This window comes from Chenopodium album, chromosome 12, assembly GCF_948465745.1.
Source record: "Chenopodium album chromosome 12, dcCheAlbu1.1, whole genome shotgun sequence".
Lineage (NCBI taxonomy): Eukaryota > Viridiplantae > Streptophyta > Magnoliopsida > Caryophyllales > Amaranthaceae > Chenopodium > Chenopodium album.
The window spans coordinates 1,966,488-1,988,034 of record NC_137845.1 but is presented as its reverse complement, the minus strand read 5'-3'; the positions used below and the strand labels follow the sequence as shown (position 1 = coordinate 1,988,034).

The 21,547-nt window shown below is 40.3% G+C and overlaps 2 protein-coding genes and 1 pseudogene across 2 annotated transcripts; 2 read left to right on the top strand and 1 right to left on the bottom strand.

Annotated features, from left to right (window-relative positions):
* The first annotated feature begins 2,065 nt into the window (after positions 1-2,065).
* On the top strand, positions 2,066-3,652 carry LOC145571549 (uncharacterized). The gene has a single exon (XM_081630584.1). The coding sequence runs from the start codon at positions 2,114-2,116 to the stop codon at positions 3,479-3,481; it is 1,368 nt and encodes a 455-aa protein (XP_081486710.1). The 5' UTR covers positions 2,066-2,113; the 3' UTR covers positions 3,482-3,652.
* Positions 3,653-3,762: 110 nt separating this feature from the next.
* On the top strand, positions 3,763-5,712 carry LOC145571550 (dirigent protein 25 pseudogene; annotated as a pseudogene).
* An 11,403-nt stretch (positions 5,713-17,115) lies between these two features.
* On the bottom strand, positions 17,116-21,447 carry LOC145572767 (uncharacterized). Its single transcript, XM_081631735.1, has one exon. It carries the CDS (start codon positions 21,445-21,447, stop codon positions 17,116-17,118), a length of 4,332 nt encoding a protein of 1,443 aa, XP_081487861.1.
* Between the last annotated feature and the right edge of the window lie 100 nt (positions 21,448-21,547).

Genomic DNA, 21,547 nt, shown 5'->3' with positions numbered 1-21,547 from the left:
CAATTTCACCTTGAGAAGAAGACCCCATCAAGAAGAACACCATTACCCAGTAGTTATAACCATGAAACTCCAAAAATTAATACCAATTCCTCAAAATACTTCGTAAAATCAAGTAATTTCTTGAAAAGGAACGACAAATTGTCTAAATTTTCAAATACCAAGAAACTTCAACAAACCCAGAATTTCTTGATTAAATCTTCAAGAAACACCCGATAAACCACCGAAAAACATTAACCTAATCGCCAATTCGCCACTGATTAATACTACTCACTACACAAAAAAATTAATAGCCGCATTCCATGTATACCAGTGGTATACAGTACTCTGTTTTACCATATTCAATATTTGCACTCTGTTCTACAAAAAAAAAAAAAAAAAAAAAAATTCAATTTTTTGTACGCAAATTATACGCATCGCAATCTCTAATCACCTTGAACAAAGATTGGTACTCCGAAAATCATCTGAAATATTTGACGGGGTATATTGCCCAATTCTTGTTCAATCAAACCACGAATATTAACGGGGATTTCCGCATTAATACAAACACTGCCTCTCCATCCGTAATTATCACGCATATTACGTGCAAATCGGGCTGTTTGGACGTCATCGACCTCCAACATCGGAGCAGTCACCAAGTGGCACAAAAACAAGGCTTCGATTCGACCCCTTAAATGCGGATCTTCAATCGCATTCCATGGTCTTTGCTCCAATTCAGAAATTCTATCACTAATTCTTGATAAATTTACAGAAAGATTGGTTAGCAATTGGAGATTTCCTTGAGTGAAAGGCTGAATTTGCCGTAATCCCAATATTTGATCAATTAAAGCTGTTCTCTCGGCTCTAAGATTCTGTAATTCTTGCTGTATTTCCTCATTATTTGCATGAGCTATACAATCCCTCATGCACAACAGGAGCTTCATTCGTTGGAGTAAATCAGCGTCCATGAAATTGGATTTGCAGGTGGAAAAATTGAAATTTGGAAGGCAAAAGAAGGAAGATGAAGTAACGGCTAGTGTTTTTTTTGTTTTTTTGGGTTTTTTTGTCGAGTCTTTGATATTTTATAAGGGGTTTCACCTTCTTAACCTTTACTCTCAAAACTTAACCTTCAATCTGATTCAATAAAGAATTGGGTTGAAATTCATTTTGGCTCAATTCATAAAAAATTAAAAAGAACTTGCGCCAGATTAAAAGGAGCCCAAAAAGCCCTTGAAAATGACCCATCCAATGTCTTCTTATTCACAATTAGTATTATGTGCACCATGGTGTGCACCACGCCTATACTTTTGAACATTTAGTAAAAAAATTTGAACATTTTACAAAAAAAAATAAACATTTAGTAAAAAAAATATGAACACGTCACAAAAACTGAACATAAAAAATTTTATGTTCATATTTTATAAAGAAATGTTCATTTTGTATATAGTAAATGTTCAATTTATATTACAAAGCTATTGAATTATTACGAGTCACACAAAACTTCTTTCAAAATTTGTTTGGCATGTAATAATTCAAAATTTGCGACTGTTCAGATTTTTTTACTAAAGGTTCAAAATTTGTTATCATTCATATTTTTTACTAAATGTTCAAAATTATAGGCGTGGTGTATTGCGATTCTTCAAATTTTTTACTAAATGTTCAAAATTTGCGATGTTCAGAATTTTTACTAAATATTCAAAATTCGCGATTGTTCAGATTTTTTACTAAATGTTAAAAAGTATTGGCATGATGCATTGTGATTGTTCAGATTATTAACTAAATGTTCAAAATTTTGCGATGTTCAAATATTTTTACTACATGTTCAAAATTTGTAATTGTTCAGATTTTTACTAAACGTTCAAAAGTATAGACGTGGTACACCTATTTGCGCGAACCAATTAGACCAGCCCAAAAGTTCCAATTTTCAACCTATCCGGTTATCCCCTCCCCCACCCCGCTATCAAATCAAATTTCCAATTAAAAATTTACAAGTCATTATTATCGAGAAAATTACAGTACGAATTATTACGGAATATGAACTTGTTAACTGTTACTAAAACAGTTGTTTTTGAGAACATACAAGTTTATTCGAATTGCTCTGTTTTTCCCCGAAATCATTCAGAACCAAAACGAAGTGATGTTGAAGATTCATCACTCAAATATCCCAAAAACTATCACCAAATCACAATTTCAAACCATAACATCCATTTCAAGACCTCAAAATCGAACTCACAAACCATCTTCAAAGCGTCGAAAACCCAAATCAATTCCATTTCTTGCTGATCTCAAGCAACTCCATAACCCAGATGAAGCTCTCTCCCTCTTCAAAGATTACACCCAAAAAGGCTCCAAACATGACTACCCTTCTTACGCTTCTCTCCTCTACAAGCTTGCTCGCTCTCGTAAGTTTGATCAAATCGACCCACTTCTCGATTTCATCAAAAATCGCGGTATTCGTTGCCGGGAAGGGTTGTTTATAGCTTTGATGCAGCATTATGGGAAATGTCAATTGGTTGAGAAAGCAATTGAATTGTTTAATCAAATGCCCAATTTCAATTGTGAAAGAAATTTACAGTCTTTCAATATTTTGCTTAATGTTCTTATTGATAATGATCGATTTTCTGATGCAAATGATTTGTTTTTGAGGTGTAAAGAACTGGGTTTTAAGCCGAATTCGGTTTCGTTTAATATAATGATGAAGGGTTGGTTGGTGAAGGGTGAGTTGGAGAATGCGTGTAAGGTGTTTGATGAAATGCTTGAGAGAGAGGTTCAACCTACTGTTGTGACTTATAATAGTTTGATTGGGTTTTTGTGTAAGAAGGGTGAGGTGAGTAAGGGCTTGAAGTTGCTTGATGAAATGATTAGCAAAGGAACGCACCCGAATGTGGTTACTTTTGTTCTATTGATGGAAGGATTGTGTACCTTAGGGAAGTATAATGAGGCTAAGAAAATGATGTTTGATATGGAGTACAGAGGGTGCAAACCTTGGCTTGCTAATTTCGGGGTTTTGATGACTGATCTTACTCAGAGAGGGAAGTTTGATGAAGCAAAATCATTGATTAATGACATGAGGAAGAAGAGGCTAAAGCCAGATGTTGTAATTTATAACATATTGGTGAACTTTTTGTGTAAAGAAGGGAGAGCCGAGGAGGCTTATAAGGTTCTTGTTGATATGCAAATTAAAGGATGTGAGCCTAATGCAGCTACTTATAGAATGTTGCTCGATGGGTTTTGTCGAGTTGGTGAATATGAGAGGGGTTTGAGCATCCTAAATGTTATGATGATGAGCCACCACTATCCGCGCTTGGAAAGTTTTTATTGTTTATTTACGGGCTTGCTCAAGGCCAGGAAGATGGATGATGCTTGTTTTGTATTGGAAGAGATGGAGAAGAAGAATATGAGATTCCAAACTGCAAGATGGGAGTCTCTTGTTTTGGAGCTCTGTGGTGATGGTGCTGACTCTACTGTTAAACTTGTGAGTGAACTAAGCTCAGTAATTTCATAAACTTAAAATAATAATTAAATTATTTCTAAGCTGTGACTTTTTTAAATTTTTTGTGTGCTTGTATGCCTAAACATATGCTTTCCAACTATTTTGATTTACCTAAGTTCTTGTTGGGCATATCATACGCAAATATTGCATCCCAATAAAGCTGACATGACTACTGTCCCAAGACTCCCAACGCCCCCAAGGCCCCAAGTGGGATAACTAAGCTAGTTTAATAGCTACATGCTAAGGCCTTTTTGAGGAACATATGGTATACTTCCACTATATGGAATTAATACTCAGTGATGCCATAGGATGTCTGAATTTTTGTTTCCTTACATATATCAAAATAGTGGTTTATGTTTGGATCTTCTAACACACCCTAATTAGCTAGGAGTTTGTAAGAATAACATTACTGTTATCTAAAACTTGTATTTCATTTCTTTTATGAAAGATTGGATGGTGTGACAACTAATTCCGTAGTGTGGAAGTAATACATATAGAAAGAAGGATGGTGGAGAAGTGAAGGATAAAGTCTGAAGATGGACTGTGTTGTTTTGCTTTGCGCCCATTAAACTGGTTATGGTTTTTAGAGTTTCTGGCTCAGAGAAATTTACAGGAAAGGGAAAAGAGGTGTCTGGATTGTGTTGTTGATCCATTGAGAACCATACTATTATGTTCGAGGTCGGTATACAAGTTTAATAGATATGGGCCTTGCTTGTGAAAATATGTTTTGTGGGCTTTGCCACACATCCTAATTGAAAATAATGTAGTGGTTACCAGATGCAATTGGGGCTGAGGTCCAGCTGCAATATTTAAGTATCATAGTGAGCTGTTCCAGTAGCAGTTAGCACCAGAATTTTCCTATCTAATTATTTTTCCAGTGGAGATATTGAGGTTTAGGTTTCCATGCTCTAACCAACACACCACAATATGATTAAATGGCCCAACAACTGCTCCATCCCATCAACTCCATCTTGTTATTCTTCTTCAACTCACTTTTGCTTGCATATATAAACTCCAATGGTAGATTTCAAATTCATCAATCAATCAATACAATTCCAACCAACTAACTCCTACAAAAAACTCACTGCTTTAGAAAATCAACAATGGCCTTTTCATTCAAGAGCCAACTTTTCCCATTTACACTACTCTTTCTCATCGCATTTGCCACTTCAGCTCGAATCCTCGATGAAGTAGCTGCACCTGTCCCTGAAGCAGATGCCCCAGTTACTGATGAAGCTTCAGGAGTTGGCTCTGGAATTGGGGCTGCTGGTGGAGCTGCTTCCTCTGTAGGAGGGGCTTCCAGTGGAGTCTCTAACACAGGAGGTGGGGCTGCTGGTGGAGCTGGTGGAGGTGCAGCAGCTGGGAGAGTTGGTGGAGGTGCAGCAGCTGGGGGAGCTGATGGAGGTGCGGCTGCTGGTGCAGCCACAGGAGCCGATGCTGGAGATGTGGCACATGGGGAACACCCTGAATTGATCTTTTTCATGCATGACATCCTAGGAGGATCTAACCCTACAGCCAAAGCAATCACTGGTGTTGTAACCAATCCTGCTGTTAGTGGGCAAGTCCCCTTTGCTAAGCCCAATGGTGCAATCCTCGGTAACCAGAATGGTGGCCGTCAGAGCAATGGCAACTCTGGTACTATGAATAACAACAATGTCCCCTTCCTCACTGGTCTTGGTGGAATTAATTCTAATGTGATGCAAAACAGTGGTAATAACTACGTTGGAGGGAATGGTTTCCCTGTTGTGAACGGAGCCCAGCTCACTTCAGGGACATCCCTGCAGCAGCTTATGTTCGGAACTATGATTGCAATTGATGATGAACTCACTGAAGGTCATGCACTTAACTCAGGTATGGTAGGCCGGGCTCAAGGGTTTTATGTCTACAGTTCAGTAGACGGTAAGACCCAAACCCTGGCCTTTACTGCTATGTTCCAAGAAGGTGGTTATCACAACAGTATCAACTTCTTTGGGGTTCATCAGACTACTGTATCTGAATCTATTGTTTCCATAATGGGTGGAACTGGAAAGTACGTCAATGCCAAGGGATTTGCCGTTGTCAAAACACTGCCACCTGTTGATCAGCATGAGACCGACGGTCTTCAGACTGTGCTCGAATTCTCTGTTTTCCTTACATACTAGTGTGCGTTAATGTGTAATTATTGTGATTTCTGATTTTTATTGTAAATCTGAATATGTGTAAACCAATTTGAGTGCTATGAAAAATTTGGTTATTTTTATTACGTTTGATTTGCACATAATTGTCTTTCATAATTCTAATGAGGCCAATTATCATTTTATTGATATCCATTTAAATGTTATCAGAATGAATAATAAAACTACCACTTTATCATTTGACCAGAAACTACATATGGGTTTTGGCAACGAACCCATAGTCCGGCCCATAACACTGCCAATAAGTTCAATGGGCTTATCCTAATAATAGGTGGATCCAAGTAAAAGGGGCCTGGGCTTGAGTACTTGACCCATTGGCCATTATCAGAACTGTAGGTGAATGAGCTCTGTCCAATTGCCCAATTGTGAAACTTTTTTCCCAACACACAATTCTCGACTGTTGTAAATTTTTTATTGTATCACGTCTAACATATATACTTCCTCCATTTCTTAATATTTGCAACATTTCTCTAAAATGAAAATGCAACAATACTTGCAACACAATAAAATTAGAATTTTTTTTTGTTAAAAGTTGTACTATTGCGGTATTGCCCTTATTTAAATGTCATGAGTCATGACCCACTTTTATACTCCTAACCATCTCTCACCCTTATTTTATTTGCATTAAATCATATGAGCCCCATTTTTCTTAAATACCGTGAAAAGGTGTGTGTTGTAAGTATAAAGAAATGGAAGAAGTATAAACTATTTTTATCTCTCACAAATAATAATCCTTGATAACCTTAGATCTCAAATGAACCATTTGATCATGAATTTGGTTGATAATATACGGATTACGCTAATAAATTGATAGAAGGAATAATTCTAAATTTTCACTAAAGTACGTAATAATGATATTTCCTCTACTTTTTTTTATAGATACCATTATTTATAGCTCAACGCAAATTACTCTTATCTATAACTACGGAGATCAGGAGATGTATCACAGATTCACACTTGTAGATAAGCAAGCATATAACTCTTTTTTTTTTTTTTTAATTATATTTGGGACAAGTATATAAACTCTACCACCTTTCTCTCATATAATGATTTGAATTAACAAGTTTTTAAAATAATTGAGCCCCATATACGTAAATCAAGTTGTAATACTACAAAACACTGAAACTAAAGTGATTAAAGTGGGGTGATCAATGAACAAAGCAACAAAACAAAGAAATCTTTCATCGCCCAAAAAGTTGCATGTGAGTCAACTTTATCCGGCCAATGATCCTAAAATTTCCAAACACAAATAACAACATTCATTTATTTCTTTACCGCCGGTAAAATTAAACTTTTCTTTTTTACTCTTTCACGCATCACTTTCGGTCTTTATTCAAGCTACAGCCTACAGGTGTACGAAATATATTTCAATAATCATTTGGTAATTTTTATTTTTTGGACCATTAATATATAAAGCATATCATAGACATTATTTGTATATACTCTTTATAAAGATGTAAAAAATGGGATGTTATCATGCATAATTCGATACAGTACACGTAGTAGGAGAGATAGGGATATTTCAAATGCAGTATACCAATTAAAGTAACATGCACTCATATTTTTCTACCATTGTAATTATTGCTGACCAAGTGAAAGTCATCCCATGTTTTATATTTCCTATTTGTTTATTTTTTTATTAAGAAAGGGTATTTATGTATTTAAAAAAAAAAAAAAAAACTTTAACTATGATCATATGTATGTTAGGTATGTACTGATCATGTACGATTAAAGCCAGTGCCAATATTAGGTGAGTAACTTTATTTAAGCAAATCTTTCTTCTTAATCTAGCTTTATCATCCTATACTTTGTATTTTAGAAAAACAACATACTTCATGTTTGGTATTTCAATTCTGATCCATATTGCTATATAATTTGGATCATAAATTAATGTATGATATACTCTATATATCTATGATATTGGCCGTCACATAATCATCATGCAAATAGCGTAATTAGAATTCGTAGTATAACTTAATTCAGATATAATATTTAACTAGTTGGGGCCTGGGCGATGTCCCGGGTTGTGTTTAAATACAAAATGAAAAAATTATCTTGAGTTTAAATAATATTTTGAAACCAATACCTGAAGTTTAAATAATAAAATAAAAATGGTAAAATTAGTTGGGGATTACTTTGGAACCAATACTCGGGTAGTATTTGTTTTACAATTAAGTAAAGAATTACATATAATGCTTAATGAAAAGTTACAATTTATATATGAATGTTAATTAAGAAATAAAGTGATATTAAGAAATAGATTTGCTATAATAATGCATTAAATTGAGTAAATTTTCTTTCATTTACATGCGTATGTACTTGTGCGTTTATATTATTGGTACAAGGTTGTTTCATTAGTAAAAGTAGTTTAGATAGCCAAGATAGGTGTATGAAATCATCCATATTATATGTTTATTCCATAAAGCTCTAATATTTTCTTGTTATATTATAAATTTTCAAAGGAGAAATAAATTAAATACTACTCACATGCATTTATGTACATACTACCTGAAAATTATAGAAAAAGAACAATAATGTTGCTTGGTTGCCACATAACATAACAATTAACCACCCATGGTGCGCCGGTCCTATACATAAAAGTTAGCTCTCATTAACTAATTAATTTCTAATAATAATATTAATGTCACTAATTATATACTCCAAGATCCTTAATAGGTGGATTACCATGGATGTATGCTTTTAGTCTTTTTCCTACTTTCTTCCAGTATTTTCCTTTTCAGCCGTCCAAATAGTGTTATAGTCAAAGAATATACAATTAATTTAAATAAAGCCACGCAAAATTAATTAACAAACAATCACAAAAAAATAAAGAAAAAGAAAAAGTAAAGTGAGGTAATTATTGAGGGAAGCTAAGCAAGATACCATATTGAATAAAAATGACCAAAATAAAAATGGATAGAGAAATGTTAAATTTGAGCTTGATTCCAAAAAATGGTAGTTATAATAGTGATGACATATAATTCTTTTTCTACCTTTGAGGGATCTTTAAGGAAGATGATCGTCCCCTAAAGCAAAAACAAAGATGGCAAGTTTATAGGATAAAATGTTGACCCCACTTTGTCAACATAGTGGTTCTCATGTACATATATTAGTTAGAAATTGCTTTTGGAAAATTTTGGAGGGTAATTGTAGACTTTTCCTGAAAACAATTATACATGCAATCTAGACTATTTATTATAAAAAAATTGGATGATTTATTTTAGATAGAACTTGGGTTTATTTAGTATAGAATGATATTAGCTCTCTAATGCTAGATTAAGTTAGATATGAATTGAATTGCTGGCTCTATTTCTTTCCTTTTGTTTGTGGTAGAATGAAGAAATCAAACAATGAGTATTGATATTAAAAATAGAGTCCAATCAATTTTTACATTAGAAGTCTTACGATGCTTAAAATAAAGACCATGATGAATGATGACTCTCAATTACAACGTAACACCTCAATCGCGCGTGCAAGTTATTATATGTATGGTTACTACTTTTCTTATTTATTATAGCTAGATTGACAATGTATATACTAGTATCTGTTCTTGACTTCTTTCAATAAAAGAGTACTTTTTTTCACCTTATATAAGGGGAAAAAATGTGAGTAGGTATTTTGTCTTAATATTCATAATAAGACATCAAATGTACCTTGCATTAAACTTGGGTATTATCGGCAAAAATAGATGATTTTCATAAAAAGACCTCTAATTGGGTAGGTAATAACTATATATGAAATAACTACAATACATTTAGGTACTCCACTTATTTTGACTCTTACCTAGAATGGAGTCCAACTTATTGATTTTTATTTCATATATAGAAAAGAACTAGACAAGAATTCAAATTCTATCCAATTATAGATACATACAAGACAAATAAAGGAGCAATAAGCAATTCAAATTCAAACAAAATGAAAATCCAAAGTAGCTGAGATATTCCAAATGAAAAAAAAGAAGAAGAAAAAAAAAGGTAAAAGTATATTCAAATAGAAACCTGCTCCCAAGGAAAGGTAAAGTGAATGATAGATACATAGGAAAAAATGAATCATGTCTGTAATTTGACCCAACATAAATATGTTTGGGTGCTCACTACTCAATTGTTACTTTCAATGAGTAAAAACTATACAACGCATGCTCTAATTTTCATGCCACATCATTCATATTGGATCATGGCCATGCTAACTCCTCGTGCTTTCACACTTATTATTATTTCTACTATAATTATCATATGAGTATGTATATCACCATTATTATTAAGTCTTAAAGTTGCTCCTAACAAGTAATTCCACTTTAATCATATATAACAACACTTGGACCCTTACAAATAAGGATATATGAGAGTCAAAGATCATGTTCGATATGAGTATGTACTGGTGTGCGGCATATACAATGTAACTATGCAAGTATTGGTTGTGTTCAAAGTTCAAACACCTACAAATACATCAACAACGAACTACTATCATATCCGTCTTTTAACAAACAACATTTGAGTGTTACATACATAGTATGAAATACGGAGTATATATCGTACTACCTATTTCGGAGTACTATAGATGATTTTGTCAAACATACCCTAAGTTGAATAATAGAGGAAATTAAAAGTTGTCTTATGACGTGATTCAATCTAAGTCATTCTAATAAGTACCATAAAATTTGTAAACTCTCGTAACATATGTTCCGGGCGTTACCGGCACAGATAATCTTCGTGGGTTGGTAAAGGTTTACCGTCCAATTGCACACCTGCACAGTCAACACAGATAAGCTAACCCGGGGGTTATCCGGGAATAACCTCTCCGATGCTAAAGTCAGCAATCCGATAAGAAGAAAGAAAGAATGAAGAGAGAGAAGAGAGAGAGAGAGAAAGCTTTTTATGTGTAGAGAGAGAAAAAGATTGTACCTTTGGGTGAACATTTGCTTGGGTATATAAAAAGAAATAACCAAGCTGGTGCCACCTATAACGATAGGTGGCAAACCGACCTCATAGGCAGCAGGTGCCTACGTGGTCTCAAGCAGCTCTCCACGTGGCCGTTTAGAAAGGCCGTTATGGACATTGGAGCTTTCTTATTAATCAGTTGTTTCTGTGTTATAATTGCATATTACCGGCTAACTAGTATTACTACCGGGACTATCCCGTACAACTAGCCCCCCAAGTGAGGGCGTCGGTGAAACCGGCGTCGTCACTTGTAATTGTAAAAAGAATCGAAACAGAATGTGCTTAATGCTGGTAGTACGTTGTTTACTCAAAAACTGATTTAGATTGTACAAAAAATCTCCGATTTGCCCCTTAAGTGAGCAGAGTGCCGATAGCACTCTGTTCACTCAAAAACTGACTGAGATTTTACAAAAAATCTCCGATTTGCCCCTGAAGTGAGCAGAGTGCCGATAGCACTTTGTTCACTCAAAAACTGACTGAGATTTTACAAAAAATCTCCGATTTGCCCCTGAAGTGAGCAGAGTGCCGATAGCACTTTGTTCACTCAAGAACTGACTGAGATTTTACAAAAAATCTCCGATTTGCCCCTGAAGTGAGCAGAGTGCCGATAGCACTTTGTTCACTCAAAAACTGACTGAGATTTTACAAAAAATCTCCGATTTGGCCCTGAAGTGAGCAGAGTGCCGATAGCACTTTGTTCACTCAAAAACTGACTGAGATTTTACAAAAAATCTCCGATTTGCCCCTGAAGTGGGCAGAGTGCCGATAGCACTTATGGGCTTTATCACTTGGATGAAAAATTTAAAAACTTCAAAATTTCGTGGGCGGGAAAAGTTTAAAACGATTGGGGCACGTGTCATTCATCCTGCGTCTTAGGTTGCGAAAAGGCGTTTTTCCCCAACCGTTGGATTGCATGCACAAACTGTCACTTCAACTGCCACTGTTCATGGGGGTATTTAAGCCTCGAAAATCAGGAATTTTCCTCATTTGGATTTTGTTTCCAAAAATTTTCTTCGACTTATCTTCTGTGACCAAACTTAGGGTTTCGTCAATCAATTGCATCGTCAAGAGGAGAATACTTGCAGTTGCTTGCTTGAAGATCCAAATCTCTCAACTTTCTCACTTCAGCCTTTCTGTCGATTCTGCCATACGAAGTTCATTTGATCTTACGAGGTAAAAAGCCCTAACTTTTGTTTATTTTGGTAATTTAGAGCGTCAGCTGCCTGTTTCGCCTTAGTGTTGTGTCTGTGGTTGTATTTGTTAAGTTTATGCCTAAATTTGTTCAAAACTCGACTTCGGGTAAGGCCGACGAGGCTGACCCGTTTGCACCCTTGTCCCCAGCTCCAGTGAACGAAGTTGAAAATTCTTGTCGGCCTACCTGGTTTAATATTTTAGAAGACGTTGAGATCATCTCAATCTCCCCGATAAGCATTTGCCCTCAACTGCACTCTACTTTCGAGATTATTCAATACGGGTCAAACTTAGGCAAGATAGGTCGTAAAACAAAAGTAATGCCGAGAACTAAAAGAACTAGCTATCAACCTGAGGAAGGTGAAACCTCTGAACACCGTGAAGGCAAAGAACCTGCGGTTGAGGGAAGCTCTGATGTTGGTGAGGAGCACATACAGTCTGTGGAGAGATCTTTGGAGGATATGGGTGAGGAGAGTGTAGGTAACAGTGAGAATGAAGGTGTAGGTGAGAGTGGAGATGAGGGATCCGGTGAACCCGGTAGTGGGGATGGTAGCCAGGATACCGAGGTAAGCGAGCCAAGGGTGAGAGTGAGGGAGGATGAGGCCGCTGAAAGAAGCGACGCCGTCATGAAAGAAGAGAGTTTAGATGAGGGGTATGACTCTGAAAACGACGACCCAAAATACCGAGAACCCCTTGAACTAAGGGCCGACTATAAGGTTGTGTCAACGAAAGTTGACCCAGAATGGCTTGCGAAGGCTACCGAGAAAGAATATTGTCGTATCGGTGCTCATTTCTTCAATCTCCCTGACGGCTATGATTTGAAGTTACCCGAAGAGGGTCAAACTGCTCTTGACTGTCCTGACGGTCATATAGTCGTATATGCAAAACATCTCGAGTATGGCTTACGGTTCCCATTGCATCCGTTTATCGAGAAAATTTTCAGGGCTTGGAATGTATGTGTGGCGCAGCTAACGCCCATTGCTATCCGTAATCTTATCTCCCTGGTGTGGGTAATGATATTCATGGACTTCCCTCTGACTCTGAACTTATTTCGCACTCTTAACTGGCTAAAGAGAGATAGTCAGTCACCAGGGTTTTGGTCGTTGTTCGCGGCCCGGGGTAAATGCACAGTCTGGCCGAAATTGACCAGCTGTAAAGGCTGGATGGAGAATTTCTATTTTTTAAGTGTTCCTGAAGAATACAAAGTTCGCAGGCGTTTCTATCCTGCTCATAGCATGTTTGATACTATTAGGCGTAGAAGATTAGGTGAGATAGAGAAATATGCGTGTAAGTTTTTTGACTGTACATATGTGAGGGCCGGTAGTAAGAATAAAGCTGTACCGGGGGTGTGGCTACCCAACTGTAATTATATCTTGGGTAACGCCCCTTTGTCTCATGTCGATCTCTGCTGGACTGACGCATTTGGTACGGCTCTTCTCATATTAACAGCTTTGCTTTATTTTTTCATCTTCATCGTGATTATTATTATGTTATTATTATTATTATTATTTTTCTTTTATATTGTCGTGATATTTTATATACGTAATTTAATTGGTATCTTTGATTTGTAATGTATCTTAAATTCACAATCCTGATACTCGTATTCATTCCTTGCGTGCTTGCTGTGGTGCAGGTATTAATAAGTTAGATTTCGCCAACTTGGGTTTATATCCTGACGGCAGGGTGAAGTATCAGTGTCCTCCAAATCCAAAGGGCGGTTACGATACCTTACCCGTTTACTGCACCCGTGCTCATAAAGGGAAGAAGAGGAGACGGCAAGACATGACTTCCAACGAGCAGCGCCGGACCAGAGTTCCCCGTTCTCTTCCGGTCAGAAGAGGTGAAGCGAGTTCTCAGAAAAGATCTAGCGACCTCTCCAGTCGCGACCAGAATAAAAAACAAAAAAAAGAGGAGGCCGCTAAGGATCAGCAGAAGCCGTCAGATGCCTTCAAGGATCTGAACGTCGTGAACTTGGAGGACGACGCTCCTACCGGCGCCAGGAAGTTGAACATCACTCTGCGCCGACCTGCTGAGACAAGTGTAATGCCGGCGGAGAAGGTTGTTACAGCTGAGAAGCCGGTACCGGCGGAAGAGTCTGCTCTCAGGGCCCTACAAAGTCGGCCGTCGGGCAAGTCCGCCAGCAGCAAGAACGCCTTTATACCTGTGCTGACAGGGGATTATATCGAGGTCCCCCATGTGAAGCTTCCTACTGAGGTGGCTGAGGAGTTCTTGGTTCCTAGCGGCAGTGCTGGCGAGCCGTGGCACCCGCGCATTAATGTGAATAGGGGAGAGTCTGTTATCTGCGACGATCCCAATACCGGAGGCAGCATGGGGTGGAGAATCCTGAAAGATTTAGCCACGCCGGCAGACAGACCTGTTGACAAGCTGATAGCTCCTTGCGGGCAGATGATGAATGATATGCTCCGGGTAAGATAAAATTGCCGTCATGACCCTTGTTACTTTTATCATTTATGCTTTGATTCTTATATTATTTTTCTTACTTTAGACGGTTAACTCGGCTGTCGAGGTGGTACATATGTACCGTTATTACCAGCGCTGTCATGATCAAGCTGAAGCCAAATTCAAGAAGTGCGACGACGCCCGACAAGCTGCTGTTCACGAGAAGGAGAAACTCAAAGGCACCGTCAAAACTATGGAGAACCAAATGGTTGTCCTAAACACTAAGCTGACCCATCAGGAGTCTATGCAGAGGAGGATTACCAGCCTCGAGCAGGAGCTGAAAGCAGAGAAAGCGGCTAAGGCAAGGTTGGAAAGAGCTTTGAAAAAAGCTGAAGAGGAGAAGCCTGGTATCAGGCGCCGAGCAGTCAACCGGTTCTTGCAGTCCGACAACTACCGGAATTTGCTGGTGGACCGGTATACTGGTGGGTGGGTTGCCGCTCACCGTTGCGTCTGCAAAGCCGAGAATTGGGATGCGGAAAAATGGCAGGCTGCTGAGACGGCCTATGGTGAAGACATGCATCTCTCTCCTACCAGCTACGAAGGGGATTATTTTGACAACCCCCCTCCAATCGAAGTGCTGAAGAACCTGGACCCGCGAGATTTGCCGGAAGAAGAGTTTGCTGATGCTCTCATTGCTAGTCCTGTCAAAGAGGACATTGTTGTCGGCACCTCTGAACCTGCCCCCGAGAAGGAGCCTGGGCCAAAGAAAGATTAATGGGGCGGGCAGTCACCACCGGAATCTTGCGGGTCCTCTTTATCTGTAATACCTAAGGCTCACTGTTGAGCAGCTTATGCTTGTTTCTGCTTGAAAACAACAATAACTTATTCCGTTTTGAAACTTGTATTTTGGCCGATCTGACCCTTGTCTTTTTTGGGTGATGGCTGTCGATTTCATATGTATGTTATAACAATTTTTATTTTCTGCTTGCTTAATCATTTATCAACCGTATCTGGATTTGGTAACCTGTAAATTTTTATTGCACAAAACTAAATAGTTTCTTCGTTACACTTGTATGCTGAACGGTTTTACCGTTACTTTTGTGTGAAAGAAACTTACGCGCTTTTTTTTTTTTTTTTTTTGTATTCATTCTAATGCCGTAAATGCACTTATAATTGTATACTTGCTCTATCAAGCTACCGGCCTTTTCTTTGTTTCTTGCCTTTTCGACTCCACTTTTTTTATTCCAACACATAGGCATATTAGGCATAATTGGCACATTAGGCATATGCCCCCGAATTTCGCAATTAATTTCCGTAGAAACTGATTTCGGAATTCCTTATTACTCTAGCACTGCCGGTGTTTTTCGTATATAAGCAACCTTTAGCAGGCCGAGTATTGACAATTAACTCGCCTTGAGGTGCGTTTGCGATTTCGGATATCCTTACTATTCTGGTATTGTCGGTGCTTTTCGTATATACGCAGCCTTTAGCAGGCCGAGTATTGGCAGTGGATCAGACCATCAATTTCAACTCGCCTTGAGGCGCGTTGGTTATCCAACCTTCCTCCTTACTTGAATGAAAGAGACAGCTAGCTAGGCTGTTTATCAGATCATATCGAAAGTAGGGGATGGTCCATTTGTTACATTCTTATTAACGGCCGTAGCCAAAATTGCTAAAACAAATTACAGCCTATAACATAAGAAATAGCAAAGAATGCTGAACCATGACTACATGTCATGCCGATACTAAACATGAAAAACAAAGAAGATTTTTAAACATAGTATTTCTTAAGGACGCTTGTATTCCAAACATTTTTTAACGGTACTCCTTCTAAAGTCATCAACCGATACGATCCTTGGTGGAGCGTTTCGTACACTTGATAGGGGCCTTCCCAGTTTGCAGTGAGCTTGCCATCTGCGTTTCCTTTACCTGTTGCGGCAGTTCGACGAAGGACTAAGTCTCCGTCCTCCAGAGGCCAGTAATTGACTCTCTTGTTATACGCTTGACTCATACGATTCTTATATGCCGCTGACTTGATAGCAGCCATAAGCCGAATTTCAGGTAAGAAGTCTAATTGTTGCCGTAGGAGCAAGTCGTTTTGATCCTCGCAAAAATGTTGAACACGAAACGTTGAGAGTCCTACTTCAGCCAGAACGACAGCTTCCGATCCGAAAGCAAGGTTGAATGGCGATTCTCCGGTGGTTTCCCTTGTTGTTGTTCTATTTGCCCATAATATTTCCGGGATCAAGTCTGCCCACAAGCCCTTCGCATCGTCTACCTTCTTTTTCAGTGCCGTTAATATCTGCTTATTTGCGGCTTCCGCTTGACCATTTGACTGAGGATGGCAGACAGCCGCATACGCAAATTTTACCTTGTATATGCTAAGGAAGTTTTTAACCGGACTGCAATCAAATTGGGAGCCATGATCAAATACCATGGCGACCGGTAGCCCAAATCGGGTGAACATATTCTTCCATATGAACTTCTTAACTTCACTGGCTGTTATCTTTGCTACCGGTTCTGCTTCTACCCACTTGGTGAAGTAGTCAATCCCTACTATTAGGAATTTTCTGCTCCCCGTTGCTGACATGAAAGGTCCGATGATGTCCATTCCCCATTGCGCAAACGGTATTGGATTTAGAATTGGTGTCAGATCGTTTGGCGGCTGATTTATTGCTGGCCCAAATTTTTGACATTTGTCACACCTTTTCGCGTATGCTAAGGTATCGGCATTCATTGTTGGCCAGTAGTATCCTCTTTTCATTGCTTCCAAGGACATTGATCGGCCTCCAGCATGATTCTCGCAATCTCCTTCATGGATTTCTTCTACCAACCTAGCGGACTGATCATAGGCCGATATACATCTTCGCAACGGCAACGAGAACCCCCTTTTATACAGCATTCCTTTGAACATGACAAACCAGACACTGTCCTTCCTTATTCTCTAGGCTTCCGTTTTGTCCGCCGGTAAGACATTATGCACCTTATAGGCCAGTACGCCATCATACCACTCTTTGCCATTAACCACACAATTCACTTCTTTTGGAGTGCTGTCGGGGTCAATGCTTTTACGTTCTAGAAGCTCTACCATCACAGTACGCTCTAGATCATTGAAGCTTGAACTGGCCAGTTTTGCCAAGGCGTCTGCCTGTGTGTTTTGCGCTCTCGGCACTAATTGTATTTCGAATGATTCCAAGTTTGCCGTTGCCGCTTTCAAATTTTCCAAGTAAGCCATCATTGTTTGTTCCTTGGCCTCATAAGTGCCGTCAAATTGACTTGCCACCAATTGCGAGTCTGTCGTGAGTTCTATCTGCCGTGCCTCAGCCGCAACACATAATTGCACCCCTGCAAGCGCTGCCTCGTATTCGGCTTCATTATTGGAGGCCTTAAACTTGAATTTGATGGCGTATTCGAATGTGTCACCCTGCGGTGATATCATGACAATACCGGCTCCGGAGCCTGCTGATGCTGAGGAGCCGTCAACGGAAACCTTCCACACTCCACCGGTTTCTTCTTCTTCTACATAAGATGCTTCCACAATGAAATCAGACAGAGCCTGAGCCTTTATCGACACTCGTGGCTTGTAAATTATAACATATTCCGACAACTCTACCGCCCATTTGAGCAATCTTCCTGACGTCTCCATCTTCTGCAGGGACTTCTCTAACGGCTGGTTTGTTAATACTTCAATGGTATGGGCATCAAAGTATGGCCTAAGTTTTCTTGCTGCTATTACCACTGCGTATGCAATCTTCTCTATCAGAGGGTATCTTCTCTCGGTCGCGTTCAAAACGTGGCTCACAAAATAAATTGGCAGTTGCGCCCTCTTTCGTTCTACTATCAGCACCGCCGCAACCGTCTTCGGAGACGCCGAGATGTACAACTGCAGGCTCTCTCCCTGTTCCGGTCGTGCTATGGTCGGGAGAGACCTTAGATGGTTTTTGACCACCTCTAATGCCTTTGCCTGCTCTTCTCCCCAGATGAATGTTTTGTTTTGCCGAAGGATTACAAAGAACGGTAGGGCCTTATCAGCTGATTTGCTAATAAACCTTGTCAGCGCCGCCATGCGGCCAGTGAGTTTTTGTATATCTTTTATCGACTTGGGTTGTGGTAGGCTAAGTATAGCTTCTATTTTGTCGGGATTTGCATCTATCCCCCTCTCACTAACCATAAACCCCCAAAACTTCCCTGAACGAACCCCGAAGACGCATTTTTCCGGATTGAGCTTCATTTGGTACTGACGCAAAGTTTCAAATGTTTCCCTTAAATCCGCAATATGATCAGTGGCTAACCGGCTTTTCACGATGGAGTCGTCAACATATACTTCCATATTTCTTCCTTTCTGATTCGCGAAGACTTTGTCTACCAATTTTTGATATGTTGCCCCGGCGTTTCGTAACCCAAATGGCATTACCTTGTAACAAAATACTCCGGCATCAGTGATAAATGCCGCTTTCGTTCTGTCTGGTGCATACAGGCTGACCTGATGGTATCCCGAGAAAGCATCCATGAAACTGAGCAGAGCATGGCCGGAAGTGGAGTCTACCAGTCTATCTATTCGGGGCAGCGGATAGCAATCCTTTGGGCAGGCCTTATTCAGGTCAGTAAAGTCCACGCACATCCTCCATTTTCCTGATGGCTTCTTCACCATGACCACATTTGCTAACCATTCGGGGTATGTGCAAGGCTCAATAAACCCCGCCGCTAGCAACTTGTTAACCTCTGCTTGTATTGCTTCTATCTTTTCTGTCGAGAAGTTTCGTTTTTTCTGCCTAACCGGCCTGGCCTTTCTATCAACATTTAGCTTGTGCACTATGATATCTGGGTGAATCCCTGGCATCTCATCTGCCGAGAAAGCAAATACGTCTGCATTTTCCCGTAAAAGTTCTACCAGGTGACAACGGGTATCAACATCCATGTCCGACCCCACTCGCACAGTTCTTCCCGATACCCCAGGTTGCAATTCAATTTCTACTGTCTCCCCTCCCGGCGAAGGACGGGGAACTGCTGTCTGGCGCGTATCGAAATTCTCCATTGCTAAGTCGTGTGTAGATACAACTCGCCCCCTTTTCCGCGTTTCATGATTAACCTGGGGCTGTCGGTTAGGCTGCTTTAGAGTTGTTACATAACACTCTTTAGCCATTGTCTGGCCTCCCCTAACGCGTTTCGTCTTTCCCAAATTTGAAACGTATACCATTGTCAAATGATACGTCGAAACTACCCCTTGCACATCATGGATAAGGGGTCTACCGACAATGGCGTTGTATGCCGATGGCACATCAATTACTAAAAACTCCGTCATAACATCCCTGGCCGCCTTGCCCTCGCCAATTCTAACTTGCAATGCTATACTTCCTTCCGGCCTAACTGTAGAACCGTTAAAACCGATAACTGGGTAAGATACCGGGGTAAGGTACTTCCGGCCTATTCTCATTGCATCAAATGCCTCTGCGAACAGGATGTTAGAAGAGCTCCCTCCATCGACCAGCACGCGCTTGATGCTGGCTCCATTGACCGTCAGAATTAAAACCAACGGGTCATCATGAGGGAAAACCAAACCTTTGGCGTCTGCCTCTGAAAAGGACACTGACGGCATGGACGCGGGCCTTGGCCGCTCGTCTATACTTAGTGCATTTATTGTGTGTCGGTGCTCAGACAAACTCTTTTTCGCCCCACTAACTGATCCCCCATGCACCGGACCACCGGTAATAACCTCTATGGTGATTCTGTGACTGGGCGCGACGTTCCCTTGACGGTACTCCCCGTTGTGGTTTCGCCGGTAAGTGTCATCTTGCACGGACGAGTCACCCTGTCTTCGATATTCATTTTGTCTGGGTTGCGGGGCTTGTTGCCGGCTTGACCCTGCTTGTGCTCGGTACTGAGACAGGTGGCCCTTTCGAATAAGGTCTTCTATATTCTCCTTCAACTGAGTGCATTCCTCCGTATAATGGCCGATATCCCTATGGAACATGCAATATCTTTTCGTGTCGCGCCCCTTGGTCATCATCGGTGCCGGTCGTGCCCAGTCTTCTCTGTGTTGATTTATTGAATATATTGCAGCCCTTGGTGCGTTTAGTTGCGTGTTACTGCTGTACCGGCCTAGACCTCTGGGTGGCCTACCGGCTCTTTGTTGGTTTGGTTGCTGATGCTGTCTGTTCACTCCGTCGGCATAAGTACTAGGCGCAACATTGTCATTCTGCCTTCGAGAGGGCTCTGACGCCGCTATCTGGCTACTGGTTTTCAATAACTCCTCGCTTTTTATGTATTCGTAGGCCTTGCCAAAGGCCACGCCTAAATTCGGGAAGGACTTCCTTGCCATGTATTTTTTGAAATCATTATCTCCCAAACCGTTCATCAAAGCCATTACAGCTATTTCTTGCTGTAATTTTGGTATCGTATTAGCCTCACTGTTGAATCTCCTTATGAAATCCCTAAGGGACTCGTCCCTTCTTTGTCTGACCGACATGAGCTCTCCAGAAGTTCTTTGCCTTGCGCTGTTGCTAATATATTGACCGGTAAACAATTTGACCAAGGTATCGAAGCCATCAATCGACCCATTCTCTAAATTGGAAAACCAATCCGAGGCCGGGCCCGTGAGCGTTGTCGGAAACACCTTACACCACACCGCATCGGTGTCGGTATAAAGTAACATATGGCTTTCAAACGCCGCTATATATCGCCTGGGATCCCCCTTCCCATCAAAGGTACATGCCGACATTTTTATCCTTTCCATTTGTTGATCCAGCACCTCCTGGGTGAAGGGTGATACTCTCGGCCTGACTACGGTCCTGGTTCCACGTCTTAGCGGCCCGCTATTGATCTTCTGCTGCCGGGACCCTGAATCCTCTATCCGCGTCCCATAAGTTGGTTGGCGCTCATTTGGAGCAGCTACTTCCCGATTTCGAGGCTGTGGCGGCGATTGCTCGCCCGCCTGGTCGAACTGGCTTGCCAGATTCACAATCATAGGAATAGCCGGTGCACCAACTTGCCCCCTGCCGGCTGCAGCTTCAGCCTCCTTCCTTTTTCGGGACATCGCCCTCATTACCCTTGCCGTTACTTCTAACTCCTCTGGGGTAAATTCCTCCATGGGGTCCGGTACTTGTGCGGGGCTTCGTTCTGGCGTTACCGGTGTGTTCACAGTATTCCTGTGGAGAAGATGAGTTTCATCCTCCACTTCAATCTCGGGTATTGCATTGACGGTCTTGTTTGCATTGACATTCAAAGTGTTGCCATCGGGTATTGCTATCGGTGTTATGCGTTCCTGGTTTTCTTCCATGACTGGCGAAGGTTATTTGGACGATAGAAGTTATTACTATCCCCTCCTTCTAGCGCCAACTGTTCCGGGCGTTACCGGCACAGATAATCTTCGTGGGTTG

Coding starts and splice junctions, on each gene's coding strand:
- LOC145571549 (XM_081630584.1), top strand. CDS start 2,114: ATGTTGAAGATTCATCACTCAAATATCCCAAAAACTATCACCAAATCA.
- LOC145572767 (XM_081631735.1), bottom strand. CDS start 21,447: ATGGAAGAAAACCAGGAACGCATAACACCGATAGCAATACCCGATGGC.